General features: G+C 43.4%; 1 protein-coding gene across 1 annotated transcript in view; it reads right to left on the bottom strand.

Moving 5' to 3' along the window:
* CACNA1B (calcium voltage-gated channel subunit alpha1 B) overlaps nt 1-17802 on the bottom strand; it is a 253389-nt gene that overhangs the window by 48936 nt on the left and 186651 nt on the right. The window contains exons 24-31 of the mRNA XM_026049162.1: nt 14636-14765; nt 14043-14102; nt 13813-13919; nt 10098-10109; nt 5541-5637; nt 3585-3745; nt 2320-2457; nt 1211-1412 (exon numbers count right to left, since the gene is read on the bottom strand). Of these exons, the coding sequence (XP_025904947.1) occupies nt 1211-1412; nt 2320-2457; nt 3585-3745; nt 5541-5637; nt 10098-10109; nt 13813-13919; nt 14043-14102; nt 14636-14765 (907 nt within the window). The remainder of the gene's footprint in view (nt 1-1210; nt 1413-2319; nt 2458-3584; nt 3746-5540; nt 5638-10097; nt 10110-13812; nt 13920-14042; nt 14103-14635; nt 14766-17802) is intronic.

Genomic DNA, 17802 nt, shown 5'->3' with positions numbered 1-17802 from the left:
TTAAAAAGTATCGTGTGAAAGCACATAATTTTCACACAGCAAGAACAGTCCAGCCAAGAACTTCTATGAAATGTAAACTGAACTCATCTGACAAATTATCCAACAAATATTGCTGAGTGACTCTCAAAGACACCCTCATTTGGTAATTCTTGTTCACATTATTATTGGCAGAAAGGTACATAGAAAAGTGGTTTCTACCCATAARAGGTTCTGATTCTGAAACATTTTCTCATCTTGGACAGAGATCTCATTTCTTCTTGGAGATATGAAGTCAAATCATTATTTTTTTTTCTACTGCAAAATCCCAAGAAAAATATTTTCTTTCTTGGTTCCAAAAGTGGATCAATTATCTCYAAACATTCAACTTTGATTTTGGACAAACAATGTACCAATGAACCACTGATTAAAAAGCCATCTCTTTTAACCAAAAGTCAGGTTCCAGTTTCAAAATAAATGAAAAGAGATGGCTCTCACATAGCAGGTAGTTGAAGCTATGGAGTTCTGGACAAAGGATGTGGTGGATGCTAAAAATCTCCATGTACTCAAGAGGAAACTGGACACATCCATGGAAAAAAGATACACAGACGGTTACTAACTATAGAGCAACTGCGTTCAACTCAGCATGTTACTGAGCTGAAAATGACACCATTTGCARGGTATTGAAGGAAAGCATCATTCATGCTTGCCTTGTTCTTACACCTTTCCCAAAACATCCACTTGTGGCTGCCGTCAGGAGGACACTGGGTTAGACAGGCACTAAGATAACCTAATTAGAGGAGCTGTCAGAAATAATTGCATTACATTTTTATTTCTGATGACTGGTCACTAAAATATCGAAACTTTTCAGTCGTCCTTTCATATGTGCATGTTTGAGCTAACATGCAACACTGGCTTCATTTTGAAGCATAGGTGCAGTCCACAGCAACATGTCATAGTGCTTAGCATTGCGGGAATCTCCMCGCTTTCATTTCCATGCCAAAAATGAAGCATTCTGGAATTGCTTTGGTCTCTAGATTGCTTTAAGTTTCGCCTTCAATCTGTCTTGCCACATACCCAGCGGTAACACAGTATTTTAGTCTCCCTTGCAGATAATAATTGCTCTACAGCTAATTATGGCCCTGGAGGGATGAGTACCATTGCACCAGTATSAAAGCAGTCCGACCCCCAGATGCTAACTCCCATGGCTGCTAAATTCAGAAGACTAGGGTACCTCATTTTTCTCTAGGCTGCATTCTGACATCACTTTATCTCCTTGCTCTTGGAAGGTGATGATGATTAACGCCACAAAGATGTTCACAAAGAAAAAAGGGAAGACAACAAAATACACCACGTAAAAGATAGACATTTCCATTCGGTAGCCAGGGCTGGGACCCTGTTCCTCATAGGTAGCATCCACTGAGTGCTTCAGCACACTGCAACCAAGCGCAAAGAGAGAAGAAAAATCAATGAGATCAGTGTGAAGTACCAATGACACCCTGATAGTCACTCGTTGGCCTTCACCCATGGGGATGGTTTTCCACATATACTCAGGTCAAACTCAATCCCATCTCTGTGGCTGGGAAGGCATTTTCTTTGAGCATATATGCTGGAAAATCCTTTCTCTTTTTGCCAGTCTGAAGAAGCACATTTGCTACATACAGACTCACATATCCATTCCAGTCAGGTAAAAGGAAGAGGATATAGTTAGATCTGGCTTCTCTTCTTCTCTAATGGACGTGGATGAAATAAAAGTGCTAAAAAGCAAGCTGCAAATGGTTTCTGAGTAGCCCAGGGAACACGGAGGGAGTGGAGGAGGGAGACTGACATTACCAGTTCTAATCTTTATTTTAGTAAGAATGGAGGACAGGAAAGGCCTGCCATGTAGAAATCACTGACCACAAATTCTAATTGTGGGTTGTGGCCAAAAAACACAGCCAAAATAAAGTCTTACACTGAACAGTAAATACAAATTTGGGCTCAAATGCCTAGTATATTTTCAGCATAGTCACATACTTTTTCCCTTAGCAAGTCACAATACTTTTTCCCTTGTTTTTTTACATTACTATTATCAATTTTACACTTAAAGTAGTGAGAGTGCAGAAGATGGGCGCAAGAGGGCCTAAGCATCGCACTGTGCAAGCTCAGAGGAATGCTGAGAAGAGTGTACAGTGCTACCCACCGATTCTCCCTATAACCACACAAGGGATACCAGAAGCTTAGCTGATAAAAGCCTCTACCTTTCCCCACAGGTAACCTATCGTTTACCTGTCCCGCGGAGCTGGGCAAAGGTACCATCACTGCTGAGTTCAATGACTGACCCTGTCCATGCAAGGTACTCACGTGGGCCACCCTTCTCCTGTGGAGACTGTGAAAAGGGTTAGCAGAGCCCAGAGCACGTTGTCGTAGTGGAACTCATATTTTTTCCATTCCCTGGGCTGCGCCTCTACTTCATCTTTTTCGTAATCAAGGTACTGACCCCTAGGAATAACAGAGATTCAGTCAACCAAGAGAGCCATTTACCACTACTCATGAAGAAGCATCTCAAAGTTGACCTTCTCGATGCCTGACTAGGCATCTGATAGACCTGACTCTGTAGACCTGTGCTACATCCTGCACAAATTATAGCTCATAGGTTTATAACATAAATAAAGGCTAAAGGAGCCACAGGAATTGTATCTCAGGTCTAGGCATGAAAGAAAGTTTAATCAAGATATTCATTCATTAGGCAAAGTTGGTAATTAACAGCATGGTAGTTCTCAAGCTGTCTGACCTAACAACAACAACAACAAAATGCAGTCTAATGGAGAAGGTTGTCCGAATCATACTTGGTGGAGTTGGATCCAACTTCAAAATTTGTCATGAAAGGGAGAGGGTGGGAGAGAGGTCTCTTCCCACTTAACTTAATAATTCTATGTTTCTTTCTGTAAAAAAATCTGCAGAAAAACTGCAGTGAAACCTGTCATCATCACTTGTAGGGCTGTCAGGAGAGGATCTGTTGAGGCAGTTCTTAACAGCACTGAGGTCTGCCACTCGGATGCCAAGGAAAAAGGCAAGCAGGGAATGACACATACAGTATTGCACAAAACACCCTGASAGGCAGCTGAAGAGGAAAAGCAAGCCAGCAACTGGGCATGAGAGGGTTTGTAAGGTATTCACACATCGTTCCACCTTCTGTAGCTAATCAGGASTGCTTTAACCTCCTACTGATTTGTTCTTAATTTATTCATCTTATTTTTCTAACTCACATGAGCTTTATGAAATCAAAGCAGTAGGTATAAAGAAAAGTCAACCATTCCTTAAAAAATACATTCCATGTTCAATCTCCAACACACAACGAGTCCTACTCAAGAAATGGACACTGYTCTCCTGTCTCATTAAGCATTTGAGTAAGCACTTGCTAGACCACAGCCATCAATGATTAAACCATTAAAGCGACAAAATGGAAAATTCGCATCTAGGCTAATTCTGCTGAAGCAGTGCTCGTGCTTACTGGAGACCCAAACTCAGCAGATATCCTAGTGAAAACACATGGGGCCACTCAGGTGAGCGACGGCTAGAAGAGGAAATCAGAATTTCCATCCAGCCCCTGCCCGCCGTGGAAGTACCTGCAGTCCTTTTCCAGCTCCTTCGACTCGTCAGTGCAATAGAAGAATCTGCCTTTGAAGAGTTGCACGGCAATGACAGCAAAAATGAACATGAACAGCATGTAAACTATCAGGATATTGAGGACATTCTTCAGGGAGTTGACCACGCAGTCAAAGACAGCCTGTGAACATGGGGGAAACACAGAGAGAAGGTGCAATTTTGCACCCCTGAATTCTCTGAATTTTGTGCCCATGAAATTTGCAAAGACAACTGCCACTTGTCTAGATRAGGGTTAGTCCTAAGCAAATATTTTCGTGGCCGACTGTTGAAATGAAAAACATACTTGTGTTTAATTTATTCACAGTGGATAGGGTAAAACCTCATCAAATATGTTCCTCATCGCATATTACTTGAACTTGTTGAATAATAACAAAAAATATCAGATACAAAACAAGCAAATGCTTTGAACATTATTTTTCTAATTAAGTCCTATCAAAATTAACTGCAAATAATATAGTCAGCATATGTTACTAGTGAACTGTCTGCAAATGACTTCTCAAATCCATTTATTTGGTTATTAGTCACTGATTCATTGTTACAAGCAATTTGCAGTTTAATTTTAGCCTGAGAAGCTTGTCATATTAGAAATTGAGCAGTGTTACTGACTGAACAATGTTGTTTCTGTTTCTCTGAATGGAAGTAAGTCACAGAATTACACTCCTGATGTAAAGCAGAAATCCGGAATTAAACACCAGAAATTTCTCTAATCGCTCTATTAATCTTGCAGTTCGTTGCACAAAAAAAAAAAAAAAAAAAAAATCAGGCAAAAAATAAGATGGATTTTGAAGAAACACCATGTGAATGACTTCTGCTTCATATAGAGATTTCTGAATGCTCCTTTAGAAATGGTAAAATAATTTTGTAAAATAACCTGAAAATAAAGAATATGTTCAATAAAAAGTAAATGTTCTGCATTGTGCAATAGGATAGCACTAATACTGATGATTTTGTGACCCAAGAGCTATGCATTTCAAATTTCTAAGCAATAAAGACATTTTTCCTACATTGTTCAATATTACTCTTCCTTGTCCTTTGTCATGATTTTAGTACACATGAAGTTGCAYGAAAAGAAAATGAAGCATGAATTACAAGTATGGACAAAGCAAATCTTAATAGTGGTTAAGTTAGATTTTTACATTACCCAATATTAAAACAGGAATTTGAGAAASAGTTTCACTAATGCACGAGCACCCTTCTTTCCCCTGCCACCTCCCATAGAAAAGAGCCTGGAAACTCTACTGTTACATGAAGACATTCTACAAGAACTTGCAGTTACCAAAATTCCAAGATTTAATTCTATAACTTCTTTCACCTTCTACTTCCAGGGACTGGCTGTTTCTCAAAAAATTCTAGAATTAGTATTCAATAAGTAACCACAGGCCATTACATTTATTTTACTTTGCAACTTGGTATTTTAGAGATGAAAGGGTACTGCTATGACACCCTGCAGTACATCCTCTTTAATAGAAAAGATGAGCAGATTAAAATTTTTCATAGAGTAATAACATTTTTCTTTAGAAAGCGTGTRGAAAATCTTGCAATATTCATAGTAAGCTCTGGAGTGAAAGTCAAACACTCCAAAATCTATTTTTTCATGTATCATTTTAAGGATATCACATTTATATACTCTAATGTAATTTATATGCAGATTTTTTCTTTTTTCTTTCTTTGTTTTTTAAAAGTTTGATTTTAATGTGTATTCACAATTATTCACAAAAACGCATACAATGCTTGTCAAAAACACATCTGACGTTTTCTAAACATCTGCGCAACTATTTTTATAAATCTGGCAAAGAGATTAATTGCAACAAAACAAAAGGAACAGAATTAGCTCGGGCTGAGTTTACTCAAGCCAGCTCCTGCTCAGGCCAGTGGCAAACCTCCAGAGAAGGAAAGGTTTGTGGTCAGTCTCTAACCTTCAGTTTTGGCAGCCGTTTAATGGTCTTCAGCGGTCTCAGGACCCGCAGCACTCGCAGGGACTTGATGGTGTTGATGTCCTTGCCTTTGGTTCCTCTGCAAGGGGGAAAAGGCACAAGAAGAGAGGGGACTGTTGGGTCCGCAGGTGGCTCGCTCTGATGCCTACAGACCCGCGAGGTTTCAAYGGGTCTGGGGTGACCCCTCACACATGCAGCTCTGCACTCGGTGAGAGCGGAGGCAGCTGCAGGCAGGACATGGTCCTCGCCGAGCTGAGGCTGCAGTGCACACGCAGCTGCCTTCCCTTCCCAGCTATTCCCAATGTGCCACAAGGAGCTCGGGACCTTCCTGCCCCAAGTTCTCGGCCAGACAATAATCGCGGCTGGGGTAACAACACAGTGGCCACAGAGGTCAGGGCATCGGTCATGCTCTTCTTTCCCATTCCTCCTCTTTGCGTCCACACCGTCACCCTGGGTGGCATGCCACCCAGCCCACAATAATAATAATATGAGGCATATTACATGCCGGGAACAGAACTAGGGCCCCTCGCCGCGTACGCATGCAGACGCCCTCGGACACGTTTACTTTCAGCTTTGGTACAAGATGTGAGACCAGCCCTCTCGTTACCAGCTTGAGGTTAAAGGGGAAGGTTAGAGTTTCTTTCCGAGCACATTTCCAATACAAACAAAAAATTACTTTCTCCTCGAGGGCACAGTTACATCTTCTTCCAACCCCACAGCAAAACAGTGGCATTCCTCTTCATTTCGTATGAGGTGAGAAATGGCATGAAAGCCTTTCACAGGCCTTTATTCATGACTGCAGGCTGGGCTCTGAGGCTGTACTGAAGTAGCAGACGCATGAATGAATGAATCGTATGTCGAGCAGATGCTGAGATACCTCCTCTACCCGCTCCTGGTTTGCTAAGATTCCTCTTTCCACCAGGAAAGCAACAARAGAGACAAGCCCAGAGATGCCAGACATGCACCGAGAGCGGAGTGCAGGGTCCCGCTGCCGCTCCCCAGCAGTCAGGCAGCCCTGTACAACGGACGGGCACCTGAAGGGGAGAGAGGAGCCCTCCCCTGGCAGCTGAACGACCTAGGTGCGACTCAACGAGATGGAGAGTCTCTCCTCCTGCTTCTAGTGGACTCAAACGCAGGTTCTCCAGAGGAAAAGAACACACTTGATCCTCAAGGCCCACTGGCTTCATACTCARCACCACCAATGACAGTGGCTGCTTCTCATGACAAAAGACTACGGGCAGCACAACAGTTCCCCAGGTGCCAGCAAAGCTGCCAGCGAAGATCTAAGTGCATAAAATTCATGGTCTGAAAATATTTTAGGCTTTATCCTGCTTCTGCTGTGGGCTGAGGTAAAACACAYACCAGTTCAACAGGAGGGCGGGGGGCCTGATCCTTCTTTCTTACAGGAGATTAACAGTTMACAGGCACGACAAAAGGGCTCAACTTGCAGCTCCAGCTGCAGCCCGGAGCAGTAACCTTGGTGCCCGCGGAGGAGCAACGCGCCAAGGTCCGCAGGAGCCGGCGGGGGCATCGGCAGCAGCCCGCGCTGCCCCGCGGGGCCGGCTCCAGCCAGGAGCTCCCACCAACGGGCAGGAGAAGCAGCAGCCCCATCCTCAGCTCCGCGGAGATGGACACGGAGGCCCTCGGAGTGCGCGGCCGGTTCCCTTGGCAGGTACCAGCACCATGTGCTGCTCCCGAGCAGCGGCAGCCGCGGGAGGGAGGGAGGGCCAAGCGTCCACCACAATTCAGCAGGGTCAGTGGATGACCTTTGTRTGGCTCTAATAAGCTAAATCAGCCCAGTGCTCTCAGGATTGAATTAATGCTGCAGAAGAGCTGTTATATAGTCAAAAGAAATAATTTTCCATTTCCATTAAAGACTCTCATCTGTTTCAGAGGATGGAGACACAGCAAGTGTAGCTCTTTAGGCTTTGATGTCACTGAAGATGCAGCCCACGTTTGCCTTTGTGCACTTGCTCTCATGCCATTGAGGCCAAGCAAGCACAGACCCTGCTGCAGTCCCCATCACCGTCCCCCCGACACCTTGATCAGGGATGGGAGGTCCCCAGGTAACACCTATTGCTCAGACAACTCTGTCTGCTCCTTACGTATGCCATGCTTGGAAAYCACGGAATGCTTGGCAATTTGTTGAGTTTGTGGGGACGGAAAGCAGCAGGAAAGAAGGGAAATGTATTGCCACGTTGCTCCTCTGGCAGCCCGGCCACGGGGGTGATGGTTGCTCACCGTGGGTGCCACCTCCCAGGCTGCCCCACTGCTCCTGCTCCCCTCCAGGGCCAAGCAAATCAAAGGGCTYGCTCTATGTTATCCAGGCATTGGGAATTTGGCTGGATGAGGAAGGCAGGGCAGAAAACAACATAGAGATAGGGGCTAAGGACATAGCAGCAAGGAAAGAATGAAGTTGAGAGAATTAAGGTGTGTAGTACACATTAAGATGTGTAGTTGGGGCATAAGGAGGAAAAAAATAGCGTGTAGAAGGTAGGGACACATGGGCCCAGAAGCATAGCCAATTCTTAGTCATTTGGAGTCAAATTTCCGATTTCCAGAYCAACAACATTAACAACAGCCCAATTTAGCAGCACAACCACTTCCAGAGGCAGCAACGGGGCTAAGAGACTGCGAAAGCCTTAAGWCTGGTTTTGGGCAGAACCACAAGATATTTCTGCTTTGAACCTTCTAGTAGTCCTTATTGTAGAAGCTCTGAAACCTTCTCTAGCACACGCGGTCGTGTCTCTCTGCTAAATCACAACAGCACTAATAGGGGCTGTGGGAAGCAAAGCGCCAGCGGGGGAACAGAGGGACGTCCCAGCACTGAAGGAGCTCGCTCGGGTCCTACAGGGCTGGCTCCAAGCCTGAAGCAATAACCTCAATGGACCTGGGATTTCCAGGAAGGTCAAGCAGAGCCACTCCTGGGGGCCAGAGGGGTCAGAGAAAACCTCTCCTGGGTGTGTGAAAGAAGGCGCCGTTCTCCTCGTGCGCAGAGGCAGGAGGCTGCACGGGGAGCTTCAAACCGAAGGAAAGGCAGCTCCAGTCCTTAAAAATTCCTTCTGCCTGAAAGAAGGATACTAAGAAGAGTTGATGGTTTTTTTCCTTGCAAGCAAATAAAGAGCACGAGCTGATTAAAAGTTAATGGACTTTATGATCTACATTACATAGAGAATTTTAAAAGCCATACATATTATTCTCACAGATTCTTGCTATAGGAGAAAGCTTTTACAAAGGAGTAGCACTAAGAACTGTGGCAGAGCACGCTGCATTTGGCTTAATTATGCCTTTCTCAAGGTGTAAAAAAAACCTATACAAATTAGTGTTTTTTGAAGAGGCCTACCCCATTCCCCTTGTCTTTTGTGCTACTCGAGTACAAAGCTACCTGCTCCAAAACAGGAGGGCCAAATAGAATTAGGATTCAATCGAAAGGTGTACATGAGCGTACATTTGACCAGAACAGTCCTAACCGCATATTTCTCACTACCAMAATAAATTTGGATGGAAGAAAGTTCTTAGCTGAACTGCAGAATAACAAAAATATTCAGAAGAACTAGAGAGCGAGCAGGATAAAGACAGATGGCAAACAAGCCTTGAGACTGAGGGAAAATAAACAACAACAAAATAAAGCGCAGGGAAAATAGAAAAATTGCATTAGGTTAATTCTGCTTGCACTGGACCAGTTCTGTTTTTCCTGGGGCAGTTTGCTGCTCATTTATTCAGTACAAAAAAAAAAATTAAAAAGAGCTTTGGCCTTTTCCCCTGTAATAAATAAATAATCCTTTTAAAAATTAATAGTTTTTTAAAACGGAAGCTTCCTGCTTCTGTTTCTGCTGCCAGCAGCTCTGATTTCACACACACGGGCCTCTCAGAGGCAGATCATCCAATATCCAGCGCAGGGTGGAGCCGGAGCCCGCCGCGATGGCCCGAAATCCCACGGCACCGAGCAGATCCCTGCATCCCGAATCCCACGGCACCAGGCAGATCCCTGCATCCCCGCGCTAACGAGGGCACCGGCTCCGCCAAGCAGCGCTGCCCTGGCAGCGGCCAAGGGAGGTGGAAGSGAAAGAGAAGGCTCCGGTTTGCGGGGCACAAAGACCTCTCTTGGAGCCCGCCTCATCGCCCTGCGGTTCTCCTTGTCAGTGAAGTCCTAAAGAACTCCAGAGAATAACATTCCTGCTTTAAACCTAAACTCAGCTTTTCTGAGAACTGCAACTTACGCATTAAGGATGTGCTCCCTAAGTTGTTCCCCCAAACTTTTTTTTTGATGTGGACATATCTGTCCATCAGAGGATCTGATTCTCGGTCAAATACAACAATGGCCACCTGGCTTTCTCGCCTGCTCCTCTCCTCTGGCTAAAGAAAGTTGGGATGGATGAGAATTGTCAAGGGAAAATACGGTTCACTGAATGATGGGTAATAAAGGGAYAAAGGAGTCGATGCAATGGGTGGAACATGGGTCATTTCCACAGTGGCGAGTGTGTGCACACAGACTGGACAGGCAAAACAGTGCAGTGAGAGACAGGAATAACGTATTACCCCATGAAACTCCTAGAGAGATTCCAGCAAGAGGAAGACAAAGAAAGAGCAGAGTCAATGACAAACAGAAACATAAGGCTATACAGTGCACCCCATGCACGTACACTTATGTGCTGGCAAAAATCCCCCCCGGCCCGCACCCCCAACACCCTCCATGTTCATAAAATGACACAGCAGGAAAGCAGCCAGCGAGCACATCCCCACACTGCACCGACCAGCGGGCAGTGCAAATACGCTTCCACCCCACTGACACCTCGGGACGTGCACACCTTCTGACAGTCTGTTTCCTGGCAACAGCTATTAAAATCACTCATTTTTCAAACAGTACTGCAAAACTCCATGCATCTCAGCTACGTTTCTGTTGTTGAAAATGTAAAAATGAAATTTCTCTCTACTCCTATCTGCCTTCTATCACGCAACATTTTTTGCTCAGCACTGGTAAATTTTGATGACATATTTACTAGCTTACCTTAAGCTTCTTTGTTTCCAATTCCCTAAAGACTAAAACAAGTCTATATGTTTGTGGCATGTTTATCTCTAGGAAAAGAAAGGTATTTCACTTTGAAATACACTGCCACATGGGAGACATAATTTTATTATCATTACAAAAAATACCACTCTTTCTRGCACATCATTTGGAACACTGCTTTCAAAATGTTGTGGGTTTTTTCCAAAATGTTTTTTTCCTTGTGAAATGGTACAGGCAGAGAGTAAATTGGTATCCAATTTGCAAGTTTGAGATGAATTTCACGTACCTTGCAACAACAACTTCTATTATCACCTGCCTAAACAAACACAGATGGTTGCCAGCATTCTGGAGAGCTGTTTTGCCAGCTTTTCAGTGATATTTTTATTCAGCAAGAAATTAACCCAGATCACCTTTACGGAGAGGTCCAGAACGTTCAGAGAGTGAATTAAGTCACACTGGTTAAAGGATAATCATGCGCTCTTGCAAACAGGAACTGGCAACAGACGCACGAAATACATTTTAACAGTGACACTGATGATGAGGGACAGGACTCCAGCRTCTGCTAGCAAAAATCCCACCAACAAAACAAAGATCGGCGAGCTCTTTCTCCAAAAGTTCATTTCCAGGATATCCGACAGGCTCAGTGGGTCCAAACAGCGCAGCTGGGCTGAGTACTCGCCTGTTTAATTTTCATCTGAGCAGCTCTAAGTGCTCAGAACGGGCCTCGAAGGCCCGGGGAGCAAGTCACCTCACAGGAACGGCTGCATCTCCTGCTTGCATTTCAGACCAGAGACAGCACGGCTATGCTCTGCACTCACACCACGTGCTCACACTGCCACATGAAACACATGGCAGAGGCCACAGGCATAAGATCTGAGATGAAATTCAGATTCTTCCAAGGCTCGGAAATGAGTTTGACTCACTTTTAATCTGGGAGACAGTAAATAGGCAGGTTTCCTTAAACCCCTGCTCAGTACTTACTCAAAGAGCATGTAAACAGAAGAGCTTGGGGCACCCTGTCATGAAGGCCCACCAGGGGAGGTACAAGTAATTCATATAGGGCCTGACAAAGTGCTGATAGAAATTCATGAGCAATGGAAATCCTGAGCTCAAAGACAACTGAGAAAGATTAGAAATCCCTCCTTTTAATCAATAACTTGTCCAAAAGAAATCCTGGTTCAAAGAGAGGCCGTTTTAAAGGCCTGCCCTGGTGTTTGCTCTCCCCGCACACAGAGCAGTTCTCAGGGGTTGACTAAACACCCCCTCGCCCAGGCTGCCTGCCTTCACGKTGGGAATCCCTAATGGAAAAGGGTTGGGAAATTCAGAGTGAACCACAGACRTTGGGCAATATCACTCTCAAAAGTAAAACTTGTGACTAACATTATTTTACTTTTWTATTTCCCATCCTACAGAGCTCTTATTTATGTATTTATTCTTTTTAATAGAAGCTTTATCTTAACTCWGTTTTACCCCTTTTGGATCTGTGAGATGTTATGATAATATCCTTCATACACRGGGACATGGAGCTGGATACATGTCTAGTCAAGCTTAAAAACCAGGCTGTTTCCTGAGGTGCAATTTTGGAAAGCAAGACATTCACCAAGACCACTTGCAGATGGCTTTACCTACAAGCAGCACCCAGCTCTTTGGAGAAACAAATTTCTAACATGTGGTGGCAAAGTCTCCAAAAGAGAGGGGACAGGCTCCCTTGAAAAAAAAAATGTATATTGGGCATGGTTTGCTCCAAGATATAAACAATTCTTCAGGGCAGTGTTGGGTACAGAAAGCCTAGACCCCAATAACTCTATTCAAAAAATTGTCACCTCCTCTAGGGGAGAGCAAAAGATGCAGCTTGAACATCTMACCATTCACAGGAAGGCCCTGGTGACAGCTCATTCAAAGTACAACGCACAGGATTAAAGTCACTTAATGACCATTTCCTCTGTTCCATCTTTAATACCTCTTCATTGGAAAAAGGAGTAAAAGTGCTACTCATCCATTGGTTCAGGAATTTTATCAGCCGTACCAATCTKAGATGCTTTTTATCCAGCATTTGCTATAAAGAAGATTAAAAGACCCAAAACATAGATCTTTCAGCAGGAATGCGGAAGGAATTTGACAACGCAGAAGATGACAAACTTCCGAGAAACATTCCAGGTGAACTTTATCAGAGGAAAGATCCACTAAGTTTTCAGTCTGCCAGGGACACAAAGGTATTTTCCATCAGCAGAGTGATGCACAGCCACATCATAGGAGCAATAGCTGTGGCTGGCTGCCTAAAAATTACTGTTGGTCTAAAAATATATAAAATATCGTCACCCTTCCTTGCCAGGTGAATGCATTTTTTCATTAGCAGATAAAATGATGCTAATTTCTTCACCTTCATTAATCATCATGTCAGCAAACAGGTGAGTGAATTTGGGGGCAAGAAATACTAAATGTTCACTGCAATTATTCAAGGCTAATTTATCAGAAGATTAAACTGGCCACATCATCTAATCTGTCTCCAGGTCAATTCCTAGAATATCCCAGGAGGATGGAAAATGTTAGCAACTACAAGAGGAGAATTGATTTCCACAATCCCACTCGAGGTCCCCATGTTCGGAAGAACTTAYGTTACTGTTCCCAGAAAAATACTCAAACTGAAAACTAATCTTCACTTTTTAAAACGATTCAGCGTCTGTTGCTCAAAATCCTCTCTGACATTAAAGAGGCATACGTAACACTATTTAATGTCAAATACAGGCAGTGGTGCTTTGAGAAAGGGAACGACTAAGCTCAGGAAGTGGCATTCCCTGAATGAGAGAAGAATACAAGAGGCATATATACCAGGAAAACCCATAACTAAAAAATAATGTTTAGCAAAGATTTCACTGAGATCTCACCTATCTCAGCTATCTTTTTCATAACAAAAAAAAATTAAAATAAAAAAAATCCTGGACAATTACCAGAGCATGTCATAATCAGTCTTTGCAAGAAAAAGCTGGCCAGAAGGTCACAAAATTCCCGACTCATAGTTGAGAGAACAGAGAACGGACTTATAAAATGGGGATAATTTTCAAGAGACTCTACAACACAATTAAGAGCTTCTCYTCCCCTAGCTTTGAGGTTTTCAAAGGTGCAAACTGAACATTTCACTGAGAAATAGATCCACAAATTCTGCACTTCAACTAGCTCTATTCCAGGGTCCCGCCCATCTCTGCAGCATATTCCTAGAAATTGGGATTTTAATGAGGATGTACTTACGAGAAGGCAAATGCCACCAAGGCCCCACTGACCACAATGAAGTCCAGGATATTCCACAGGTCACGGAAGTAGGAGCCGGGGTGGAGCAGCAACCCCAAGTCAATCATCTTTGGAGGAAACACATCAATACAAGATGTTTTAAGAAAACAAGTTTAGATAAACTCTACTTCATCTACCATGCATAAAATCTGCATGGACTTGTGTCCCGCCCTATTTGGAGAAATCCTTACCTTAATCACCATCTCAAAGGTAAAGACACCCGTAAATATATAATCCAAGTATTTCAGGGCCTATGTTGGAAAGAGAAATCTGTCTTAGAGGAGACAACACACAGAAATAATCATCACAAACCCAAATCTCTTCTAGCAAAGGTCCATTTACTATAATATCAATGGATAAMTTTCCTCACAGGGGAAGCTGTCAGATAGTTTAGGCTCAAACTTGAATCATCTAATTAAAAAACAAAAAAACCCTTTCCAATCCTGGCCAGAAGGCAGTGTGTGTCTGAGTATGGGTGCTTCAGCACACCTGAATATGTGGTAGGTATAAGGTAAAATGGCTACATTTCAAATGAAAATATTTGAATATCCTTTCCTAGAGAGCTTATTTGCCTGCAGTTGTGTAGAAGTCTGGGGTTTCTCTTCCACAATAGTGGATGACGGTATTAAGAGACATCGGGAGAGTAAGACAGTGATAAAATCCCTTTGTTAAAAYTCATTACACAGCTATTAAGGATCAGAAAGAGATATTGCTTGTAGATCTTGCAGATCATTACTGATACAGGGATTYCTTCGATTATTCTGGCTATGTTGCCAGCACTCACATCATTCCTTGGTGATTCAGCTTGGACGGGGTCCTCCGCAGCCAGGGCAATACTGCTGAGAGCTATGACTATGAGGATGACCATCTCGAAGTAGCGCAGGTTGACGATGTAGTGGAACAGGCGACGAATTCTGAAAGCAACAAAAGCACATAGAGCTACCGTGGATGCCTCAGGTCAAGCTCTTTGTACAAAAGACAGAAAAATTATGTTCAACGCAAACGTTACCTTTATGATTACTATTGCAGTAAGTATAAGAAAGTTTAAATTTGTATTAAAGGCTTTAAGCTCAGCTTTGCAACAGATCTGTGGTGGGATTCAGGGTAAGACACTTAACATCTCTGCACTGCACTGACTTCACCCTTGTGCAAAGCAGCGGCATCTATCTAAACAGCACTGAGAGCTTTTCACCATTGTAATTCAATTCTACAAATCATTTATATGCCTATCAATTCTTTTTCACTTTGAACTTGCAGGCGAGAATCCTATGAGATTCAAATCTAGTTTTAACATCCTTTTAAAATCAAATAATCTCTTTGAAATTGAGAAGTATGCTGCGCACTTTGGGACTCATAGCTACGGAGGTTATTTCACCTAAGTGTTATTTCTAGCAGTTTTCCTCTTGCCAGGCACCTCTGCACGCACGTTATTCTAAGCTGTTCCTCATAAGCCAGACACATAGTTTATAATAATGTATGTGGTTACTTTAACCTAAGCATCTTGTTCACAAATGATGTTCAAGAAAAGCGACAAATGTTCAATTTCTAAGCAATGCAAAACCACTCACAAACCTCAGCAAAATCTACCTGAGCACATATTCCCATATTTAACTGCATGCACAGAGTGTTCTACATTTGCTGTCTATTTGTCAGCCCCATAAAGCACTCCTGTCTGGGGATCAAATCATACACAGAACTGACCAACAACTCTGTTAGCTGAGAAAGCAATTCAGTTACTCTACAGCATTTACTCCAAACAAACATCTAACTGCTAGATTAAAATTCTTTTTTCCCTACATCTGCTCATATACTTCCTTTCTCTACAATGCCAACGGAGGCAGAGCAAGAGGTGCAAATACTGGAGGAACAGACTCAATATGAGATGACAGAAAGCCTCGTTCTTTGTGGCTCCCTTAACTCCAGTTATCCACCCGGCAGAGGATAATCATCAGCTTGCTCTATGAATCCACAGAAGCGAAAGGCAACGTTTCAACAGCATTTGCAACCATTAATTCACTCGCAAAGCTCTATTCATCAGAGAAGTAACAGGTCGCTATTTTTAGATGTTAATCATTCATAACATGCAATGAGCTGCAGGAACATTCCTAAACTGCCAGGGCTGCTTGAGGGAAGGAAAAAAAACAGTAAATTCATGCGTGCTTAGAAAGGGTGGCACTTCGTGAGCAATACATCTCAATTATGCTTTTCAGAATTCTTCTGCAAACTAGCAACATCCTGGTCATGCACCTCCYGTGGGGTTTGGGAGTAATTTGGAAATTTTGTGAAAAATCACATCTTGAGAAGGTAGAAAGACCGTTCTTTAAGTTAATACCTGCAGCAAGATCTAAGGGGATTATTGGGACTGTGTCTTGATGTTGTTGATGCTCAGAGTCTGGTCTTTGTCTTATTTCCCTTTGGCTCTGTGTAATAACAGCTCTGCTCAGCAAACTTTGTATTTCAATGGTCTTTTGGCAGAGCTTTTCCAGAGCAGGGGGGCAAGAGGTAAAAGCAAACCACGAACTATGAGGCTCCCAAGGTCGTAACTGTGAGACAAGGTGAGAGACGAGCAGTGAAGTGTACCTAGAAAGCCAGGAATTCTCGCTGTGTCCCTCGCTGCCCGGTCCACTCCTTGGGCGCTACCTAGCTTCCTGCCTCTGCAATGCTGTCTTTGACAGCCCTTCTGCAATTAATGCTCATTTTTGGTGGTCACATCCAAACAACAAATAGGAGGAACAAACTAACGATTCCTTATCCAGCCAGCCAGAGTACAAGCTCCATATCTCAAATGCTTCCTTCTTGTGCCCTCAATTTCATCTTTATTTTCTGCTGCACCGTGAGTGCACGCCATCCACTAACACTCTCCCCTACCATTCACTGTGTTTTACACAAACTCAAACAATGTGTTGCTTTATTTGAAATTGCCCAATGTCATTACAGCATTCTGATAAGGGAAAACTTTGCGGGCTTCTGACTCAGCCATCCTCAACCATTATGAGGTCTAACGGGCAGGTGGCTGGAGAAGACTAAGAGGAAACACAAATGTCTCTCTTGTGGGCTTGAGACAAAGGGGCACATGTCAAGTCTTCAGCTCATTTCCTTTTGGAGATTACATCAGTAGTAATTTGGGGTCATTTTCCCTCTATTACTACTGGCATTGAAAAACAGCCTCCAACTTTTGCCACTGATAAATTCCATCTGTGCACATACTCACAGTTACATTATCCTGGAGCCTGTGGTGCTATAGCCTGAATTATGCAGTTGGCACTGGCTTTTAGGGAAATGATTCAGCCTGACTACTATCCAGGGGTGCCAGACCATGGCTTCTACCACAGATGCAGTTCTGATGTCGCAAATGAACACTCCCAGTAGGCAGCATGAACACAGCCCTATTTTGTTCCACTGACTGTAGACATCCCCAGGATCTCATAGTTCTGCATGGGAGATGGTCTCGAATCACTCATCGTTCCCTTGAATCGAGGGAAGACAGTGAATCACTGTCCCCTGAATGAAGGACCTGGACCCATCTTAGGTATCTGAGCACGTAGAGCCCAACCACAGAAGACAAGAGCTAAGAACTGTAACACGTCTAACTGAACACGAGAAAAGTGATCACATCTGCTACCAGCCTGTTTTCAAACATCTTCTGTTGCCCCTAGTTATTACTTAAAATGACTCACAGGCCTTTATGCTAGAATTATTATAACTCCTGCTGCACTTGTCTAGTCCTGTAGCACTTCGAAGTGACACATTCGGTATTTACAGTCTTTGAGTGCAAAGCTCCCCACGAGGCAGAGGTGCCTGAAGCAGAAGAAATGTTATAATCCCAAGCTGTACTCTCAGCTTTAGCAAATGAAAAATATTCATGTTTTCCCAAAAGTTCAAAGTTTTCAGTGATGTGATGGTACTAGTATGGAAAAAGCTCTAGCTGGGGAACCTGCAAGAATTTGCTGA

This window comes from Nothoprocta perdicaria, unplaced genomic scaffold, assembly GCF_003342845.1.
Source record: "Nothoprocta perdicaria isolate Ctin4 unplaced genomic scaffold, notPer1 scaffold_6, whole genome shotgun sequence".
NCBI lineage: Eukaryota > Metazoa > Chordata > Aves > Tinamiformes > Tinamidae > Nothoprocta > Nothoprocta perdicaria.
The sequence above is the reverse complement of the archived record's forward strand: the minus strand, read 5'-3'. Positions and strand labels throughout refer to the sequence as shown.